The sequence below is a fragment of the Lepus europaeus genome, chromosome 4 (genome assembly GCF_033115175.1).
Source record: "Lepus europaeus isolate LE1 chromosome 4, mLepTim1.pri, whole genome shotgun sequence".
Classification (NCBI taxonomy): Eukaryota; Metazoa; Chordata; class Mammalia; order Lagomorpha; family Leporidae; genus Lepus; species Lepus europaeus.
Window position 1 is genome coordinate 43,376,335 of NC_084830.1, and position 23,411 is coordinate 43,399,745.

Consider the following 23,411-nt stretch of genomic DNA (forward strand, 5'->3'; position numbering starts at 1 on the left):
TCTGGGTCTGGGGAAAGAGAAATGTTACTTTGGGCAGAAATATCTGTTACTTCCTAAATACTGAAGAAACACGGCATCATAGGATATATTTTATGATGTGATAAAGTGAATTGTTTCACAAATGAGATCTGTCTTAAAAACATAATCCTTAGCTATCAAAAAGAGTGTACAAACAGGCACCATGCATGTATGGGACAGGTTAACAAATGAGTCTGTGCTGGGAATTAAAGAGAAAGAAAAGGAAGTGCCCAAAACATAGCGGTTAAGTGGAGGAGGAGGAGGAGGAGGAGGAGGAAGCAGAGAAGACATAGGAAGGGATGCTCAATTAATATTGTAAGTTGTCTTGATTCTCCTTCAGGACACGTAGTGTGTGGATCAAAGTACTCCCACATCAGATCTTCAATAATGTGGTTCTATTTTTTTTCTCTGAAAAACATGGTTTATATTTTGCTATGTAAGTTTATTTACTTTAAAACTGATCTGAAAATGAGCATGTGTTACTCTTTACATATACTACCTCTGGAAGGAGGCTTAATATGATAATTACTTGCTATTCAGGACTAGCAATAATTACTACAGTCAAACATAACCCAGTAAAATAATTTTTCTTTTTTTTTAAGATTTTATTTATTTATTTGACAGGTAGAGCTACACACAGTGAGAGAGAGAGAAAGAGAGAGACAAAGATCTTCCTTCCGTTGGTTCACTCCTCAAATGGCTGCAACGGCCGGAGCTGCTCTGATCTGAAGCCAGGAGCTTCTTCCTGGTCTCCCATGCAGGGCCCAAGCACTTGGGCCAACTTCTGCTGCCTTCCCAGGCCACAGCAGAGAGCTGGACTGGAAGAGGAGCAACCGGCACTAGAACCGGTGCCCATATGGGATGCCAGCACTGCAGGTGAAGGATTAACCTACTGTGCCACGGCGCTGGCCCAACCCAGGACAATCTTAACCTTCTCACTGTTCTATGTGGTTCATTTAAAAAGTATGTTCACTGTTTAAAAAATAATTATAGCTTCTAGCAACAATGGGACATCTTCTAACAGTACAGATATGTCAATTTCTTCCTAGAATATCCAATAGTGGGGTCTTCCTTTATATTGCAATAGGGGAACAGGTAACTATATTTGAAGCGCATACACCTACAGATGACTATTATCAATGTGTGAAAACTGCCAAGAGGTTTAGCTTAAAATTAATCCATGCATTGAAGTACATACACCTAAGTCATTATCCAGCTCAACAAACTTCGACTCCTCTCTATCGCCTGCACTTACATTAAATATAACACTTCAGCCTAGTGTTCAAAGCACTTCATAGTGTGTACCAAATCTGTCCTCATGAAACACAGTTAATCATCAGTTTCTTCCAATTCAATTCTTTTGATGTGTATGCTGCATAAGACTATCTCTTCTATTTCTAGGAACCAAAATAGGAATTGGTATGAATTAAGGAATCCATTCATTTATTCATATAGCAAGGATTTATACAGCATCAATTCCATGTGTACTCAGTACTTTCCCAGGTTTTTATCACCTCAGCGTTACTGTAATAGTATCTGTATCAGTGAGGACTGGATTTGGCCTATGTAACAGAAAAGTAATTTCGGAAGTACTTAAAAAGTTTGTGGAGGTGCAGGAGTTTTGGTGAAGCAGCTAAGACACTGCTTGTGACATCTGAATCCCACAGCAGAGTTCCTGGGCTTCAGTCCAGGCTTGGATCCTAACTCCAGTTTCCTGCTAATGTCCTGGGAGGCAGTAGGTGATGGCTCAACTAGTTAGACCCCTGACACTCATTTGGGAGACCTGGATGGAGTTTCTGGCCCTGGCTGCTCCACTTCCATTCTGGTTCCCTGCTAAAGTGTCTGGGGAAGCAAGAGAAGACGGCCCAGTTCCTTGGGCTCCTGAACCCATGTAGGAGACCTGGAGCAAGCTCTCGGCTCCTGCTTTGGCCTGGCTCAGCCCCAGTCATTGTGGTCAATTTGGGAGGGAACCAGCAGATGGAAGATCTCGATCTCTCTCTTCCTCTCTCTGTAAGCCTTTCAAATAAACAAAATAAATCTTTTTTGTTTATCTTAACCTGTGGTGCAACAGATTAAACTGCTGTCTGCATTGCCAGCATACCATAGGGGCACTGGTTAGAGTCCCAGCTACTCTGTTTCTGATCCAGCTCCCTGATAATACACCTGGGAAATCAGTGGAAGATGGCCCAAGTCCTTGCACCCACATGGGAGATCTGGGTGAAGCTCCTGACTCCTGGATTCAGCCTGGCCCAGCTCTGGAGGTTACCGACATTTGGGTTAATGAACCAGTAGATGGGGGATCATTCTCTGTTTCTACCTTTTGAACAAATGAAGATAAAACATTTTTTAAAGTTTGTTGAAAACACAATTAAATGCTAAGTTTATTTTGGTGGAAATCTTTGACATCTATGCACAATTTTTTCATAATGTGCATTTCCATGAACTTTTTGAAGACTCACTCATTACTCATATTATAGTGGCTTAACAACTTATGTTTACTTTTCTCACATAACCTACTCAGGGCTGGTGGAGTAGCTCTACAATGTCACTCATATTTCAAGACCATTTTATCTGTCTACTTTTCTATGCTTATTGTGTGGCTTCTGTTCTCAATTTTTTTTTTTTATCACATGGACACAAGTGGTCATTTTCATCACTGATAGTCCAAGAGAAAGAAGAAAGTAAAGACTTTTCTAGAAATCTACAGAATACTTGCCTTTATACATCATTGACCAGAACACTGTCATGGGAGTCAGGTAATGTCATAAAATCTCTCTCTTTCCACATCTCACTTGGCTTACTTCTGTGCATACACTTCCTCTCTGCTGCTGCTGTTAATTACAGTTAGGTTTTCTTTGTGTGACCATGGTAAATAAGAAAGGTACAGCATGGCCAATGAAAGTTTTAGTAGTCTGAATCTACTTATACTCAAGAAAGGTCGTTTATTCTTTTAGTGTCTTCATGTGAAACACCACCCTGTCTGGGCTCTGTGATCACTCAACCAGTAACTGGGTCAGGAGAATGGGTTATGATAATCGGCTAAGTCTGTGTCATGTGTCTGCCCTACAATTGAAAGCCCATCAAAATCCCATGGAAGAGCAAAATATTGTTTATCCACAGAAAGGAGAATTGTATTGTCAAAGGAGGAGGATAAGAAACTATGGGAGGGCCAGTGTTGTGGTGTAGCAGGTTAAGCTTTCACCTGCGATACTGGGATCCCAGATAGGAAATGGCTGGAGACCTGGCTGTTCCATTGCTGATTCAGCTCCTTGCTAATGTGCCTGGAAAAGCAGTGGAAGATGATCCAAGTGCTTGGGCTCCAGCACCCATGCTGGAAACCCAAAAGAAGCTCCTGGCTTCTGGCTTCAGCCTGGCCCAGCCCTGGCCATTGTGGTCATTTTGGGAAGTAAACCAGCAGATGGAAGGTCAATCTCTCTGTAACTCTACCTTTCAAGTAAATAAAAAATGTCTTAAAAAATTTAAAAAATAAATGTGGAAATGAGATGTGCTTTTATCTACCTTTATTTCTTATGTATGTAAAAAAAAGGAAAAGAAACAAACTATGGGAAAAGTCAATATACGTCCATGTAGCAGCCCTGAACAATTTGCAAGTTAACATTATTTTTGCCTCATTCTATGGTATGGAACTTTAATCTTTATTTGAGGATATGTTCAAAGTATTGTTGAAGAACCTATGCTGCTTTCTAAGGAATAGTCTGGCTTTGACTGCTCAGTTATTCTGAAGTCACTATAGCCATGGCTGCCAGTTATATCCCAATATCCATATCCTCTTCATTTATAGTAAAATGATTTTCAGAACAGCAAATAGGCATTTAGTAGGTCACATAACATTAAAATAATTTTATTAGGGCACATGTAGAAAGAATGCAGCTTCTCAGCTCCATTTTCAGCTGGTGTTAGATACATCATTTCTGCCACATTTCACTAAGTTTTCACTTAGTCCTGTGTTCCGATTTAGTCTTGTCTAATGTGAGCATAAATGATGTGTGAAACTTCAGGATTTGTACTGATGAGAAGGGGTTTCATTTCACCTTTCTGCTACCTGCTGCTTAGAAGGTAGACATGGTAAGTTACCCTGGAAGAGGCTACTGGGACACCTTAGAGATGGTAAAGTAACAAAGGAGAAGGAGACAGACAGACACTGGGCCTCTAGATGACTTTAAGGAACACAGCCATCATACAAGGGACTTCAAACAGTTGACGGAGGGGCGAGTGTTGGGCCCAGTGGTTAAGGCTTCTCTTGATATGCTTACATCCTGTATTGGAGTGCCAAGGTTTGAGTCTCAGGTCTACTCTCAATTTTAGCTTCCTGCTAATGAGTACCTTGAGAAATGGCAGTGATGGCTCAAGCAGATCTATCTCTGTCACCCACACGGAAGATTCAGACTGAATTCCAGGTCCTGATTCAGCTTGGCTTAGCCCTGGCTATGGCAGGCATTTGCGGAGTAAACCAATGGATGGACAATGGCGATATCTCCCTCTCTTTTTATGTAAATGAAAGGGAAATTAATCATTTTTTAAAAACATGTATATGGGACCCACATCCAATATTGGAGTGCCACGGTTTAGTACCTGCCTCCCAATTCCAGCTTCCTAACAATGCAGACTCTAGGAGACAGCAGGTAATGGCTCAAGTAGTTGCACTGAGTTTGTGGCCCTCAGCTCAGTCCAGCCCAATCCCGGTCACTGTGGGCATTTGGGGAATGATGCAGTCAGTGGATGGGAGCTCTGTTTGTTTCTCCAATTATGATAAAATAAAAAGTTGTTGGAAAAATGGAATCAAAAGGTAAGGTTATTTTAGTCCAAGAAAAGAGCTGCATGTTGAAATCCATGAATAGTTTTTTTCATAATATCCATTTTCCATGAACTTTCTGAAGAGTCCATGACCCAGTGTTAACTAAGGACTATTCTAAGAAAATGAATAAACTTCCATCCTTTTCAGGTTTTTGTAACATGCAACTGAAGCAGTCATTGAACGAAATGCTAGAACCCTATTTTTGTTATACACTTCTCTTCAAACCCACTCGATTTCCATCTGGTTTCTTAAGTTGATATCTGTCCTTAATCAGAAGGGCCATACATGAGCTACTTAGACTCCATTTACAGTCACACAGCACAGAACATGACAGTTTCTGGTTTCTCTTTTATTGTTTACTTTTAGGAATATACAGCAAAGTTCTTTTCAGAGAAGATACTTTAGGACAGTAATTTTCAAACTCTCATCTGCCTCAAGAGTCACCATAATAATAGGCTGCACACATGAACACTCTGGTCCAGTGTAAGAGCGTTTCAATTTCTCCACATCCTTGCTCACATTTATTATATGACTTTTTGATAGCAGCCATCTTAGTGGGTGTGAAATGGCATTTCTTGGGGGTTTAGCTTGCATGTGCTTCCTTAAGGTTATTTCTACATCATCTTTAAAGAAATGTCTTTTCAAACCCTTTGCATCAAGTTTTAAATTAGGGTACTTGTCATTTAAGAACTCTTTATCTATTCTAGACAGAAGTCCCTCTCAGATAAATCATTTTCAAATATTTTCTGTTTCTTTGGGTTGTCTTTTCACTTTCTTGTTAATGTACTTTGAGGCATGAAAGTTTTAAATTTTTATGAAGTACAATTTATTTGCTCCTTTTGTGTGGTAGCGTTGCTTGTACTTTTCATATCACATCTAAAAGAAACCATATTCTAATCCAATATCATGAAAACTTATACCCATGGTTTCTTCTGGCAGTTTCAGCTCTTATAGTTAGGTCTTTGATCCATACTGAGTTATTAATCATATGAATCAGGCACGTGCCTTTATTATTTTGTATGTGAATGTCTGTCCTCCCAGCACCATCTGTTGAGAAGAATATGCTCTCCTCTATTGACAAGTCCAGTCTAACTGACAAAATCAGCTATGAAATGTGAAGGTTAGTTCTACTATCACTCCATAAGACTCCGTAAGACTGTATACCAAAAAGTTCAGCATGTTATAACAAACTTCAAAATCATCCAAATAAGCAATATTAGGCAAAAGAGACTCTATTATAATATTCAATATATAATTATATTGTTTTATATGTTCAAGACTTCAGAATGGGAGAATAAAGCTATTGGTAAAATTACTAATTTATATTCATGGATGAAAACACTGCTTTCTTGATATTTTTTGACACTCTACATTTTCTCCAACACTCTTTACATCAACTTCAAAAGTCACAATCTTCTCTCATTAGGTTCTTTTCTGCCAAGTATTCAGTAGGTCTGGACAACGAGTAGTTCAAAACAGAAGAGTTAGGAAAAATAGCTCAGGGGGTGGAAGTGAGCAGGAACATGGGTGATATTATTTGGTAAGTTTCAAGGTATAAACAACTAAATTTCTAGGCATTATGTAAAGCCATAGTGAGAAAAGGGTATGAGGCAGAGAACTAGAAGATTTAGAGATTTTCTAAAAACTGAGAAAATACAAATTGTGGCAATGGTTACATTTAGGAAAAAAGTATTAAGACAGAAAATATGTATTTTTCCTAACTAATGAACAATATTTACATAGTCTTTACACTGAAAACAATTCATATCGACTTAAAAAAAGTATAAGAATATTGAGAAGCTGGAGGTACGGAAGGAAAGTCCTAAAGAGACAGAAACCTCATCTATAGTGAGTAGAAACTGATACAGTTACAGTGAATGAAGACAAGGTAGTTTGTTCAGGGTTATTCAGAAATAGAGAAACAAATATCAAAAGAAACAGCTTACAGAATTAAAAATGGCTGACCCTGGAGCAGGAGAAGGTGGAGTATCACGGGACTTATGCTATTTTGATTTTTTTTTTAGCAATATTTGATTATTAAATGTGATGTATTACCTTCAATAAAGATAAAGCCCCATTATGAAAAATAAACTAACCTTTCAAATTAACATGTTAGTTTAAAACTCTTATCTATGCTTTTATAAATATATAATAAATTTATATATTATATATAAATATATAAGCATATCTTTCATCTTTTCATTCTAAATCTTTGAATACTTACATTTTAATTATACACAAATAATTTTTCAATGATATTAAGTTTGTTTTGAATCATTCTTTACAATTTCTTATATACAGAAAGCATTAGGAAAATTTATAATGGTTTTTGGTTTTCTCTTCTTTTCTTTTTTTCCCCCTTTATTTTTACTTATTTCATTTTATTTGAAAGGTAGATGGGGCCGACAATGTGGTGTAGCAGGTCAAACTGCTGCTTGTAATGCTTGGCATCTGATATGGGTGCTGGTTCAAGTCCTGGCTGTTCCACTTCCAATCCAGCCCCCTGATAAAGGTCTGGGAAAACAGTGGAGGATGGCTCAAGCGCTTGGGTCCCTGTACCCATGTGGGAAACCTGGATGCAGATCCTGGCTCCTGGCTTTGGCTGGCCTAACCCTGGCTGTTGTGGTCATTTGGGAAGTGAACCAGGGTATGGCAGCTCGCGCTCTCTCTTTTTTCTCTAATTCTGCCTTTCAAATAAATAAAATAAATCTTAAAAATAAAAAAAGATGGGACTAGTATTGTGGCGTGGTGGGTAAAGCTGCTGCCTGCAATGCTGGCATCCCACATGGGCACCAGTTCAAGTCCCACTCCCTACTAATGTGCCTGGGAAAGCAGTAGAAGATGTCCCAAGTGCTTGGGCCCCTACACCCAAGTGAGAGACCTGGAAGAAGCTCTTGGCTCCTGGTTTTGGATTGACCCAGCTCTGGCCATTGTGGCCATTTGGGGAGTGAACCGGTGGATGAAAGTTCTCTCTCTCTCCCTCACCCTCCCTCCCTCCCTCCCTCAGTCCATCCCTCTCTACTTACCCCCCACTTCTGTAATGCTGCCTACCAAATAAATAAAATAAATCTTAAAAAGAAAAAGAGACAGAAACAGTCCAGATCTTACATGTAAGTGGCAGGGACACAAGTACTTGAGCAGCATTCCACTGCCTTCTGGGGTGCACCAATAGCAACAAGCTGGATCAGAAGCAGAGTGGGGACCCAAGCTGAGGCACTCCGATATGGAGTGCATCACTGTGCCAAACACCTGCCCTTTAGTTTCATTTTCTTATCATATAAAAGTGACTCCAGGGGCCAGTGCTGTGGCACAGCAGATTGGGCTGCCACTTACGATGCTGCCATTGCATACTGGAGTGCCAGTTCAAGTCACAACTGCTCTGCTTCCAATCCAGCTTCCTGCTAATGGTGTACCCTAAGAGGAAACAGATTGTTTCTCATGTACTTGTGTTCGTGCCACCAATGTGTAAAACCTGGATAGAGTTCTGGGCTCCTGACTTTGACACTTGGTGAGTGAACCAGTGGATGAAAGATGTTTGTTTCTCTGTATCTTCCTACCTATCTTTGACTTGTGAATGGGTTAAGAAATAAATCTTTTAAAAAACAATTATTGCATTATTTGTCCATAAACATACTTACACAAATTAAATTTTATTGTTCACATTCTCTTGCAAAAATTTCTGGAATCACTGGCACATGTAATTAAATAGTCTCCTTTACTAATTAGTATTACATGTTACAATTATGTTAATAATGGCAACTTTTAAATAATTGAACAAGACCATCTTGTAAGATAGTAAAGAATTTTCAGAAGAGTCAACTGATTTGAGTCCATCAGCACAGCCTGAACATTGTAAAGAAACCAAGGCTGAGTAGCACAACTGCATTTTGGGAGACAACATAGAACTGTACATTTGATTTTGATTTTTCAGATGTGTAGAAGATTGACTCCCACTGCATGTAAATGGCAAGGAACAAGGATGCAAGAATCCTGCCTAACCTGTCTGTTGTCATGGTCATAACAGTGTCAGACGTTGAACTCTGGCAGCAAACTAGATAAGGAAGGACATGAACTTCATAACATAGTATGCACTTTGGCTGTTTGAGTATTAAATACTTCTTTATCTTAAGTACTTTCTTAACCTGTCATGATATATAGACAGAAACAAGTAAAGGTTAATTTAGAAGATGGAAATTAGAGCCAGCACTGTGCTGCAGTAGGTTAAGTTGCCCCCTGCGACCTCTTCATCATGTACTGGAGTGCTGGTTTGAGCTGCGGCTACTCTGCTTCCAATCCAGCTTCCTGCTAATGCTCCCAGGAAAGCAGTGGATGATGGCCCAAATACCTGGGCCCCTATCACACAATGTAGGAGACCCTGATGAATTTCCAGGCTCCTGTCTTTTGCCTGGCTCAGCCCAGGCCGTTGTAGCCATTTGGAGAGTAAAGAGTAAAACAGTGAATGAAGCTCCTTCTGTCTCTCCTTCTCTCTGCATCACTCTGCTTTTCAAATAAATAAATTAAATCTATAAAAGGTGGATATTCTAGGCGTATGAAATCATGCAGTCATAATGCTGAGAGGGAACACTGAAAATCAAAGAACACAAATACAAGCCTCTTGGTCCAGTATCCTCATCCCATCTAGAGGACATTTTTCAGAGTAAAAACATTAAAAAATTTTTGCTCAATATGGGAAGCCATTTGCCTAAACCATCAGCTGGTCATTTTATTATCCAGAAATGGTTCCCTGAAGCTGTAAAGTTAACAGTTTCATTACATCTTAGCTATATACTTAATTAGATATTAAATACTGTCTCTAGCAATAATCCTTAGATTGCACTATTGTTTTCACTTCTATTTCCAAAGAAAAGTTTATTTTTTCTTCTAATTGACTATAGTGTATTCTTCCACTTATAAGAATTATCCTATCACATTCCTGAAGGATTTTTTAAAATTAATCTTTCAAGTGAAACCTTAGCCAAGGTTGTCTGAAAATATTAAAAGGTAATACACTACATATACACGATATCTTCTTATTAAACTATGTGTTTTTCACATATCTATAACTACTGCATCAATAGTGTCAAATCATGAGTTTAGGACAGTCGTGACAGTGGTCTACAATTCACAAAGTCCCTAATGAATGGGATTCTCATTTTTAACCCATCATTCTCACGAAACAGAAGTCATTAACAATGTCAGTATACACACGTTTAACAAATACATATCTTTTCCTCTACTTTCCCAATAACTCACAATTTTTCCATTTTTTAAATTAAAACAGATTAGTCATCTGTGAGATTTCTGTTATTAGATTTGTAAAATAGGCACAAATAATAGAGGAATGATTCTTTTCCAATCTAGGATACTTTATGAACTCCATTGACAATGCATGGAGAAATATTTTTTAATCTGTTTGTCTTTCATGTCATATAATTATATTTTTATGGATTATCTAAATGCATATTTAAAAAGCGAGTATTTTTAAGAATCCAGTTTTATGTCCCTTTTAATAAAGACGCAGAATAAACAGAAATCACATATAGTAAAAGATGACCAAGCTAGAGCTACTTCCTTATAAAAAGTTAAAAGCTTTATCATAATTAAATAATTTTTTTAAAAATAAAGAAGACAGAATGAGGTTGCAAACATAATAGAAAAGAGCACTGACTTAAACACTCCAAATTCAGATTTAAGATGGATCACCTTTTGCTATGTGTATATGATGGTTTCTGGCAGTCTACTTGCACAAGATCCTCACCTACAACACAGGTGTAATGCCCATATCTGCCTCACAGGGTAATTATAACCTGCTTGAATATATGTGAGCTAATGTCCATAAAAAGGCCTGGTTACACTGCCTGGCATCAATTGGCTTTCACTGAATACCTATCACTTCCCTTGTGCATAACTCGTGGCAAAAATAAAAGTTACACTTTCTATACATAGCTTTTTCATCCACATTTTTTTTTTTAAATTTTTGACAGGCAGAGTGGACAGTGAGAGAGAGACAGAGAGAAAGATCTTCCTTTTTGCCGTTGGTTCACCCTCCAATGGCCGCCGCGGTAGGCGCGCTGCGGCCGGCGCACCGCACTGATCTGAAGCCAGGAGCCAGGTGCTTATCCTGGTCTCCCATGCTGGTGCAGGGCCCAAGAACTTGGGCCATCCTCCACTGCACTCCCTGGCCACAGCAGAGAGCTGGCCTGGAAGAGGGGCAACCGGGACAGGATCGGTGCCCCGACCGGGACTAGAACCCGGTGTGCCGGCGCCGCAAGGCGGAGGATTAGCCTAGTGAGCCGCGGCGCCGGCTTCATCCACATTTTTACAAAAGAGTGATTTTCAGTACAGATATGATAAGAGAAAGTGTGAAAACAAAATGCAAAAAACAAAAAAATGCATGTGGAGAGCACCTAATAAATGGCCTTCTTTGTTTCATGCTGAGAGACTTTGTGGTTACAACACAAGCTTCTGGTGAATACGGGATCAAAATTAAAACCCGAGGCAGGCATTCAACTTTTAGGATTGTGTCTGTTTTCCAATGACCATGGGAAACAAATGCTTTACAAGCTGCTTCTTGAAGATATTCCCATAGTATTTTTATGAAGTTCACTTTCAAAATAGACCTATTCCTGTAATGCATCTGAGTAAATAAAAGTTCCACCAGGCTTCTTGCACTGCATTTTAGACATTTCAGCAGGGTAATAAAATAATGTTTCTAACATAGATTTTGCTGAGGTCAGGCCACAGCAATTTTGCAAAACCAAATGACAAATAAGAGGAACAGAGACTAAGCAAGTTTCAAAAATAAAGAACATCAATCTAAAATGACTTATGACCTTATTTTGAATAAAGTTAAACACAGAATAATGAGCAACAAGCATTTATTCTAATTATAGTTTTTTTTACTGTGAATGTAAAGTTGGCACAAATGTACAAAACCTAATCAAAATCAGGTAACAGTTACCTCTGTGGTCTTGTTTGATGGTTCCAGTCCAGTCATATTTGCTACTATTAACTGATGTAAGAGTTGAACTTGAGCCACATTTAGGAAGAAGTCCAGATTTGTGGTTATATTCACTTCCAAGGAATGGCCACACACTAAAATCTCCTGAAGCGGGGGGAAAAAAAAACTTTGAATATAGATATAAAAATAATGACAGCCTTCAGATGGTACTCTGTAATTCTTAATTATATGATTGTCACTTTGATGAACTCTCAGAATGTCAATAATAGCACAGCAACCAGACAAAATTTATTGGATTAATTCAATATATATTTATAAGGCCCTGATATGTTCCAGGCCTTGTACTAGTCACAGGGCAACTGATTAACAATAATCATTCATCTTTCCATATCCATTTGGTTTTTTCTTACCTCCAAAACTATTTCTGTTTCAATATGCAAGCAATGATGTAATTCTCTGGCAAAATCCTTTTCCTTAATTTAAATCAACAAATATTAACTGAGCATCTGCTAAGTACCAGGCACCACAGTAGAGTTTTAAAGATGTCACAAAGAGTAAGGGTGGACTTGCAGGGTAACAAGCCTTTGAGAAGGTTATCATCTGCTGGAGCAGAGAGATGCAGACAGACAACCGAGGGCAGGCAATCACAATCACAAATGCTATGGTGTGGTATTTTCCAAAGGATACACTTCAAATGATTTCTAACAAAACAGAGTAATGAGGCCAAAGATAACTAGACAAGTTAATTTCACTTTTTCTTCATCCTACTAAGATCTTGGCAGGATTAGGTAGATGTCCACTACAAAACTGGTGATGTACTGCATAACTGAGTCACGTGAACATTTATCACTGGGGGAAAAATACCATTCAGAGAAGGAAAACAAGAGAAAAGATAATCCAGAAGCTTTATTTAAGAAGCAGAAATCCTGCCTCTTGTCATGAAGTGTACGTGGACAATGTTCAAATATCTGGAAACTTTCAACAGGCCTTCCCATTATTAGTGTCATCTAAAGTAATGAATCTAGGGAGACTAGACAGCTTAGAGCAGCTGTTAATAAAGATATCAAAAGAGCATGACTGAAATTCTCTTTTTTGGTTAGATAGCCTTTCCTTCAACAAGTTTCCTGTATTCACTCACTGTAGTTAAAATTCTTATTTTATTCCTCAAGTAATGATAAAAAGAAAACAAAGTACACCGATTCAGAATACTTTCAGCTTCATGCTTCTTTCACCTGGGAAGAGGGAATTCTAATACTGCCTTCCAATTAGAAGATAATTTAGTTAAGATGGGATAGTATTTCTGTTAACATTGAATGTTATTAGTCTTGCTTTTGAATTTTATGTTGACAAGCATTTGGGGACCCAAATAAAGGGTATTTTTAGGGAAAAAAAAGTTATAATATTTCAAAGTGATTGTATTTCCTTTCTTTCACTGAAACTTATTTTTCATCCAAATGTAATATTAATTCAAAGAGAACAGATTCAATGTAGTTCACAGAATGTAACGATATTCCCTTCTTCCCTTCTAGCACACCCTTCCCTCTCTCCCTCCCTTTCCTTACTCTCATTCTTTTTTCTCTGATTCTCTCCTTTCTTCCCCTTTTTGTTTTTGAGGGAACATATTTTTAGTTAACATTATAGCCCAGGGCATAGTGCTCCACTAAATAGAGATCAACAGGCAAAGGGTAAAAAGATCCTAGTTAAACGGTAATATGCAAGGGTTATAAACAATAATCAAATGGAAAGATGACCATCACTTCACCCATATGAAGTAAATTTTAAAACAATCACAGGTCACTAAAACTATAGGAGTATAACATTCTTAACCACTGGTTTGACAACAACATAAAACAGTTTGATAAAAATATATTTGCAGCAATACTGATATACACAGGTTTATTTCTTTTCCTTTTTAATTTAACATAAGGGAGAACATGTAGTCTTATCTGTGTCTGGCTTATTTCATTCAATACGATGTACTCCGGTTGCATTCATTTTGATGTAAATGGCAGAATGTCATCCTTTTTTTTTTTTTTTACAGCTGAATAATATTCCCTCATGTACATTCCACATTTTCTTTATCCATTCATCTAATGATGGACATGTTGGTTGATTCCTTATTTTGGCTATTGTGAGCAGCGCTGTTAGAAACATGGTGGTGCAAGTATCTCTTTGATACAGTGTTTTCATGTCTTTTGGGTGCATACCCAGTAGTGGGGATTGATGGATCACAAGGTAAGTCTATTTCTAGTTTAAGAAATTGCCATACAGTTTTTCATATTGGCTGTACTGATTTACATCCCCAACAGTGTATAAGTATTCCCCTTTCTCTACATCCTAGCCAGCATTACTCTCTGAGTTTTGGTTAATAGCCATTCTGATGGGGTTGAGGTATTATCTGATTGTGGTTTCGATTTGCATTTCCCTAATGCCAGTGATGTTGAGCATTTTTTCATGTAATTTTTGGCCTTTTGTACTGCTTTTGAGAACTGTCTATTGAGTTCCTTTGCCAGTTTCTTAATTGGATTGGTTGTCTTTTGTTGTTGAATTTTCTGAGTTGCTGATACATTCTAGATATTAGTCGTTTGTTGGATAGGTAGCTCACAAACATTTTTCCCATTCTGTTGGATGTTTCTGTTCACTGTATTGATCAATTCCTTTGCTGTGCAGAAGCTCTGAGTTTGCTATAATCCCATCTGATTAGTTTTACTTTTGCTGCCTGTGCTTTGCAGGTCTTATCCAAGAAGTCATCACCCCACCAATGTCCTGGAATGTTTTCACTGTATTTTCTCCCAGCAACTTCATAGTCTCAGGTCTCAGATTAGGGCTTTGATTCATTTGGAGTTTAATTTTGTATATGGTGAGAGGTATGGATCTAATTTCATTCATATATATCTCTATATAATCTCTCTATATATGTATCTCCAATTGTGCCAGCACCATTTATTGAAGAGGTTATACTTATGCCAGTGTATGCATATTTCATTTTTATCACCCAAATGTACAAAGGAAATAGAAGAAATTCTAAAATGTGATTCCAATGTGTGAATTTATATTTTCACAACAGTATTAGTATGAAAGAAAGGATATTTCGGGGCTTTCACATATTCTAAACCAATTGTGTTATTTCTGAGTAACTGTAAGGTGAAAGTAGATTTACTTAATCTTTATATACCTTTTGTGGATATAAAGAAGCCTGGCCTAACCTAATTCTTTATTTACAAACATCAAATATTTACAAAAATATTGTTTTTGAAAAATTCAGAGGAGGAATGTACAATGCAGTTACATCCTGCTAAATCTATCACAGCTGATAATTATGTAACACATTAAATCCACTGAACGTCACAGCTTAGCAACATAATCCATGAACGTGGATTTTTTTCCGCTTCCTGACACCATAGTTTACTGAGAACTGTGACTTCCTCCGCTGCCCTGCATCTGGAAAGAATATTGTTCCTCGTATCACTAGCCAGCGAGATCAAAATTTGAAGTACAGTTTCTGTTGAAAGGGTACTGCGTTTGTACCAACAAAAAGTCAAAAAATTATAAAATCTGGGGATGATGTTGTGGCACAGCAGGTTAAAGCTCTGTCTGAAATGTTGGCATCCATATTAGAGTGCCAGTTCTAGTCCCAGCAGCTCCACTTCCAGTCCAGTTCCTTGCTAATGCACCTGCCAAAGCAGTCGAGGATGGCCTAAGTTCAAGGGGCCCTGGTGCCATTGTGGGAAACCTAGATGGAGTTTTGGGTTCCTGGCCTCAGGCTGGCCCAGGCCTGGCTGTCGCAGGCAGTTGGTAAGTGAACCAGCAGTTCAAAGAGCTCTTTCCCTCTCTGTCACTCTGCCTTTCAAATAAAGAAAATAAACCTTTAAAAATTTTTTTGTAAAGTCCAACCATTGTAAATTGGGAATTACCTGTATTTAATCCATATGTATTTTTCCATTCATTCATTTTTTTTTTTTTTAAAAATTGCCTTGGGCCTGATGATGTGGCGTAGCAGGTTAAGCTTCTGCCTTTGGGGCAGGCATACCACATGCGTGCCAGTTCGAGTCCTAATTGCTTCATTTCCAATCCAGCAACTGCTAATGTGCCTGGAAAGGCAGTGGAAGATGGCTCAAGTGCTTGGGCCCCTGCACCCACATGGGAGACCCAGAAGAAGCTCCTGGCTCCTGGCTTCAGATTGGCCTAGCTCTAGCCATTGCAGGCATTTGGGGAGTTAACCAGTGGATGGAAGACCTTTCTCTCTCTTTCTCTCTAACCCTGCCTTTCATATAAATAAATAAATAAATAAATAAATCTTTTTTTAAAAAATATTTACACAGAGAGATAAGGAGAGGCAGAGAAAGAGAGAGAGAGAGAGGTCTTTCATCTGCTGGTTCATTCCTCAACTGACTGCAATGACCGGAGCTGTGCCGATCCGAAACCAGGAGCCAGGAGCTTCCTCTGGGCCTCCCATGTGGGTGCAGGGGCCCAAGGACTTAGGCCATCCTCCACTGCTTTCCAGGCCATAGCAGAGAGCTGGATCAGAAGAGGAGCAGCCAAGACTAGTACCGGCGCCCATATGGGATGTCGATGCTTCAGGCCAGGGCTTTAATTCGCTGCGCCACAGCACTGGCCCCCAATAAATAAATTTTCACAAAATAATTGCTTTAAGTTTTTTAAAACTTTATTTTTAAAGGCAGAGTGACAGAAAGAGCTATCGGTTCACTTCTCAAATGCCCAGAACAGCCAGCAATGAACCAGGCTGAATGCTGAACTCAATCTGGGTCTTGCACATGTGTGGCAGGGACCCAACCACTTGAGCTGTCATTTGCTACCACCCAAAGTGTGCATTAGGAGGAAGCAGGAATTGGGATCGAAGCTAGGACTTGAACCCAGACACTCTGATATGGCATGCAAGTATACCAAACAATGTTTTAACCATTGCAAAAAACACCCATCAAACACCAAATTTTTCCTGACTTTTCATAACTGCATATAATTCTATGAAACATTTATAATATATTTAGGATTCATTTACATGCAGAAATTTTCTTTTGAGCTATGATGAATCACATTATTATTACATTTGTTTTCCACACATGAAGGTAGATCATGGATCAGGATTGAAATCTTGATTCACTAATTAACACTGGTCAAATTACTTAATCTGGGGGCCAGCGCCATGGCTCACTTGGCTAATCCTCTGCCTGTCGTGCCGGCATCCCATACGGGTGCCGGGTTCTAGTCCTGGTTGCTCCTCTTCCAGTCCAGCTCTCTGCTGTGGCCCAGGAAGGCAGTGGAGGATGGCCCAAGTGCTTGGGCCCCTGTACCCACATGGGAGACCAGGAGGAAGCATCTGGCTCCTGGCTTCAGATCGGCACAGTTCTGGCGTAGTGGTCATTTGGGGGATGAACCAACAGAAGGAAGACCTTTCTCTCTCTCTCTCTCTCTCTCTCTCTCTCTCTCTCTCTCTCTCACTGCCTATAACTCTACCTGTTAAAAATTTTTTAAAAAAATTACTTAATCTGTTTTGACCTCACTTTCTTCAGTTATAAAATATATGGATTTGGGGCAGTGTTTGGTCTAGTGGTTTAGACACCCCAGATGCCCATGTCTCGCATCGGAGTGCGTAGGTTTGATTCCATTCCTGGCTTGGGCTCCTGACTCCAGCTTCCTACTAATATGGACTACAGGAGGCAATGGTAATGGCTCAAGTAGTTGGGTCCCTGCCACCAATTTGGGAAACCTGGAATGAGTTCCCAGATAATGGCTTCAGCTCCCTGTCCAGGTGGGCACCTGAAGAAGATGAGAGTTGTCTCTGTCTCACCAATAATTAAACAAACAAATAAATAAGTAAAATCTCTCTCACATGTGTGTATGTGTGTGTGTGTGCGTGTGCAAAGACTAAATAGGGTCATCCATGTAGAACTCTACATGTGTAAAGACGAAATAAGGTCATCCATGCAGAACTCTACAAAGGGTAATCTATGGAAGACCATTTATCTGTCTTACTGTTATTGTCATTTCCATTAGAAAGATGCTGTAGAAGTTAGAAATGCAGAGGTCAAAGCCAATCTAGCAGGGTTCATATCTTTTCCTTCCACTTACTCTTTGTGAAAAATTTACAATCTGGTTAGCCTCTCTAGATCTCACTCTCATCCTGAAAATGGGGATAGTAGCTAACAGGATTATTCTAAAGATTAAATGAAATATTACATGGAAAGGAACAGCTGAGTAGTACTAGAAAGTGCTCAAGAAATATTAGCAATGACAGCAATTCTTATGGTTAATCAGCTAATTTGGTATTCTGTGGGCTAATACTGGAAAATCCCTAATATACAAAAAGAAGTTGTTCTATTATCTAGAATAAAATTCAATCTACAATATGTTCTTACCTCTGTATGCAGATTTTCAGGAGAAATTATTTTGGTGAAAGTGATGGCAGGTGCTCCAGTTATCCGGACAGAAAAATCTGTCAAAATGGGGGTAAGAATTGCTCTCCTTTCTTGATGCCGCCGTATGCTAAAAGATAAAGAATAAATTAACCATTTTATTTTATTTTTTTAAGATTTACTTATTTGAAAGGCAAAGCTGAGAAAGAGAATGAGATTATTTCCCATCCATTGGTTCACTCTCCAAATGGCTGCAATAGCTGGGGCTGGGCCAGGCTGAAGCCAAGAGCTTCTTCCAGGGTCTCCCACATGGGTGCAGGGGTCCAACTACTCAGGCCATCCTTACTGCTTTCCCCAGTGCATTAGCAGGGAGCTGGATCAAAAGTAGAGCAGCTGGGACTCACGTTGTCCATATGGGATGCTGGTGTTACAGGCAGTGGCTTAACCTGCTAGGCCACAAAGCTGTCCCCTAGACATTTCATTTTTAAGGATAGTTTTCTTTAGGTTGTAGGTAAGTTAAAGAATTACATTATTATTTTGAGAGTGCCTATTTGTATATGCTATAGTTTCTTAAATCTAGATCCATAAGATTTATGAAAGATAAAAAATTATTAGAATTATGAAATAAGTAGTTTCATATTATCATCTCATAAACTTTCAACAAATTATTCTTTATTTTTTAAAGAGATTTTTTAAAAAATTTAACTCAGAGATAAAATTACAAAGAGAGAGGGAGACATAGAGAGCAACAGGGACATTTTCCACCTGCTGTTTCATACCCCAAATGGCTACAATAGTTGGGGCTGGCCCAGGTCAATACCAAGAGCCCAGAACTCCATCTGGGTCTCCCACATGGGTGGCAGGTGCCCAAACATTTGGGCCTTTTTCTGTTGCTTTCTCAAGCAGATTAACAGGGAGCTGTATCTGAAGTGGAGCAGCTAGGACCTGAACTGGTACTATAATATGGGACACTGGCATTGCAGGCAGCAGCTTAGCCTCCTGCGCCACAATGCCAGCCTCCCTTTTTTCCTGTTTTTAATTCTTTTTATTCTTGCAAATAGTTTCTTACCTCTTTTGTTACTACCAATAACCTTATGAGTTTTGTAATAATTTTTCAGTTTCTATTTTTAATATTTGTGACCTTCCATTTAGCAACAGCCATTGTTTCAGGCTTCTGAGCATACCTTGTAAATTAAGTTCTAAGAACCATCTGAGTTCATGGATTATCACTACCTTTAGAGTCAAATGGCTTTGAGGTCTGACACTGATTGCTTCCTCAAAACAATGCTGTAGGTGATGGAAAGACCAGCATTAGTTCCACATTACCTAAGAAAATGAAGTTCAGGGACTGGCTAAGACCACCCAATGGAAACACAATTTTCAGAATTCTACCTGGAGAATAAGGTGATACCAAAATGCCTTTGGGCTTATTGTAATTCTTCTTTAGGCATTATTTTCTTTCACAAATTATGTAATCATTCAAAATGACTTGATATTCAAAATGCTAATAATTTCAAAAAAGGACTGTACACATGGCAGAAGATCAAATTGGAAAACACAACTGAGAAACCAAAGCTTTTGCTGATAACAGATCTTCAAGTCTACCATCAATATTCTTAGTTCTATTTTATGAAAATATATTTTTATTAGAAGCAATACCTCAAATTTTCCTTCAAACCATTAATTTAATATTCCTTATAAATATGCCCTTATTATTCCCTTCTGTAATAAAATGATAAAGTTGAAATCAGAGAATTGGCGTAAGTTATCTCATGAAAAAGCCTAGATAAAACTCAGTCCTTCTACATCCTTTTTGATCAGCATAGTCTAGAGACTACTAACCTTTTTTGTTAAACTTGAAATGGGCAGAGCTTTATATGCTGTCTGCCAAAAAAGCAAATTGGATCATCTGTTTCTGTGATACATAAGTATTGGATTTCAAGAAAGTCAATTTTAAAGAATTAAGAGATCTGGTGAGGAGAGAGTAGCAGGAAGAAGTGTTAAAATCTGTGAATACAGAGGAAGGTTTGCAATCCAGAGAGACACCATAATTATAGTCTAATAGCTCAAATTCCATAAAAATGACCAATGTGAGAAACATGTAACATTTGATGTGTTCTCCTAGGGAGTGCTAAAATATATGATGTGTTAAAACCACCTTAAAATGGAAAAGACAACAGCAAATCAAATAAGAACAAACAGCAACTAAAAGCACTGATGGGAAAAGAAGTACTCGTCCATATTAACATTTTTTCTCATGATGTGGTGGATTAAATCAGTGGCACAAAGTATGAAAGACCTGGCCTTAGAAATAAAATGGAAATTTAAATAAGTCAATAGTTGTATAAAACTATAAATTTTCTGGCATACAGTCCCAACTTCCCTTTTGTGATATTACTGATAAGTATTTGAGGTAATGATGAACATTTTCAAAAAACTAAATTTTTTTTTTTTTTTTTTTTTTTTACAGGCAGAGTGGACAGTGAGAGAGAGACAGAGAGAAAGGTCTTCCTTTTTGCCGTTGGTTCACCCTCCAATGGCCGCTGCGGTAGGCGCACTGCGGCCGGCGCACCGCGCTGATCCGTTGGCAGGAGCCAGGTGCTTCTCCTGGTCTCCCATGGGGTGCAGGGCCCAAGGACTTGGGCCATCCTCCACTGCACTCCCTGGCCACGGCAGAGAGCTGGCCTGGAAGAGGGGCAACCGGGACAGGATCGGTGCCCTGACCGGGACTAGAACCCGGTGTGCCGGCGCCGCAAGGCGGAGGATTAGCCTAGTGAGCCGCGGCGCCGGCTAAAAAACTAAATTTTTTGGAGCCAGCGCTGTGGTACAGTGGATTAAAGCCCCAGCCAGCGGCGCTTGCATCCCATATGGGCGCCAGTTCAAGTCCTGGCTGCTCATCTTCTGATCCAGCTCCCTGCTGTGGCCTGTAAAGGCAGTGGAAGATGGCCTAAGTCCTTGGGCCCCTGCACCTGTGTGGGAGTTCTGGAGGAAGCTCCTGGCTCCTGGCTTTAGATCAGTTCAGCTCTGGCCATTGAGGTCATTTGGGGAGTGAACCAGCAGAATGGAAGACCTCTCTCTCTGGCTATAATTCTTAAAAAAACAAAAACAAACAAAAAAAAACCACTAATTTTTTTTGAAGATTCAATTATTTTCAAGAATTAATTCGAATGAAAGAAAAGAGACACTGAAAAACTAAAACTGAGAATGACATTCTGTTATCACAGCATTTTCTACACTGTAATGGTTAACCAGTCTGTTTCACTGATTGAATGTTAACTCTTTAAAGGATAGGAACCTATTAAAAGTTATACTATTTATTTAGTGTAAATGACCTACAATATCATAGCTTGGACATTCAAGAGTCTGTAACTGTCTGACATGGCTGACAAGACCATGCACAGTGGAGAGTAGTCTCTTCAATAAAGGATGCTAGGATAACTGGATATCCCCATGTACAAGAATGAAGTAGAACTTTTACCTCATATCATTAAAAAAAAAAAAAAAACCTCTGCAAAAAACAACAACAAACCAACAAAAAGTCTTACATTTACTTAAAATGTAACAGCTACAATTATAAAACTTTTCAAATAAGCGATAGGGGTCAATCTTAATGGAGTCTCAGAAATCACACTAAAAGCAAGGGCAACAAAATAAATACCAAATTAGACTTCATCAAAATTAAAAACATGTACATCAATACCCATTATATACATAATAAATAGATTATTTCTAAATTATATAATCTAAAAAAGATACAGGATCCAGATTAAAGAATTCTTATGGGCTGGCATTGTGGCATGGCAAGTTATGTTGCCACTTGCAATGCCAGCATCACATATGGGTGCTGGTTCAAGTCGTGACTGCTCCACTGCTCACTTTCAATCCAGCTCCATGTTAATGGCTTGGGAAAAGCAGTGGAAGATGACCCAAGGGGACCTTGCTACCCATGTGGGAGCCTCTTAAAACTCATCATCAAAAAAACAGTTAAAATGGCTCAAAGAATTGACTAATACTTTCTTTTACACACTGAAGAGCTTCTCAGTCATCAATCATAATAGAAATGTAAACCAAAACCAGAAAGAGGTACCACCTCATGTAATACCACCATAGAATGATGGTATTCTTCATCTTTTTTTTTAAAGGTGAAATTATAACCGTTCAATACTGCTAGTAGGTATAAAAAATGGTTTAATCACTGCAGAAAACAGTGCAGTAGTCTTTAAAAAGATTGAGTATAAAATTACCACGTGACCCTTTAATTCTTCTAGGTGAATACTCAAGACACTTTAAAACAGGTATTCAAACTGGCATTTGTACACCGATGTCCAAAGCAACATTATTTGCAACAGCCTAGAGATGCAAACAGTGCAACTATCCAAAAACGGATAGATGGATAAACAAATTGTGGTCCAAGTTGAGCATGAATAACTCAAAAATCCAAAATCTGAAATTCTAAAGTTAGCACTGGTCAACAAGAAAGCCTACGAAAATATTCCAAAATTTAAAAAGATCTGAAATCTGAAATGCTTTTGGCCCCAAGCACTTTGGGTAAGGGATATTCAACCTTTATATACATCAGTGGAACATTATTTGACAATACAAAAAAATAAATAAGGATTGATACATGAACCTATAAAAATTAATCTAAACCAAAGAAGCCACATATATAAGTAAACATACATGATTCCATTTACATGAAATATCCATGGGGTACAGCCACAGAGACAGAACACAGATTGGTGGCTGCCAAAGGCTGAGAGGATGGAAAGAATATGGTTAATGGGTAAGAGGTGTTACATTCAGGTGAGGAAAAGGTTTTGGGACAAGAGAAGTGGTGGTAGTTGTAGAGTATTGTGGATGTGCAAAATGTCACTGAGTGTTCACCCCCAATGTTTATTGTATGCTATGTGAATTCTACTTCAATGAATTCTGAAAAGACACAAACTTCTGCAAACTGCTAAATGAATTAAAGAATGAATAGGTGAGACACAACTGAATTAAGGCCAGATGGTCATAAGTTTCCTAGAAAAACAAGGCTGATCTTCTTTGCTGATGATCAAGGCTGTGGTTTTAAAAAAGCTAGCAAACTGAGTGAAGTGGAGGAATGAGGGGGCTGCTGCTGTTGCTTGATTATCTAACACTTAAGGAAGAGGACTGGTGTAGTGGATGTTGTAGTGTGCCACCCAGATGATCCCTCCAGGATGAGAGAACACGCATTCTCCAGCTACTGGGACACTGCCCA

General features: G+C 38.7%; 1 protein-coding gene across 1 annotated transcript in view; it reads right to left on the minus strand.

The window, feature by feature from the left end:
- Positions 1 to 23,411, minus strand: part of VPS13B (vacuolar protein sorting 13 homolog B) — a 785,675-nt gene that overhangs the window by 275,049 nt on the left and 487,215 nt on the right. The window contains 2 exon segments of the mRNA XM_062188180.1: positions 11,796 to 11,939; positions 18,173 to 18,299. Coding sequence (XP_062044164.1) covers positions 11,796 to 11,939; positions 18,173 to 18,299 — 271 coding nt within the window.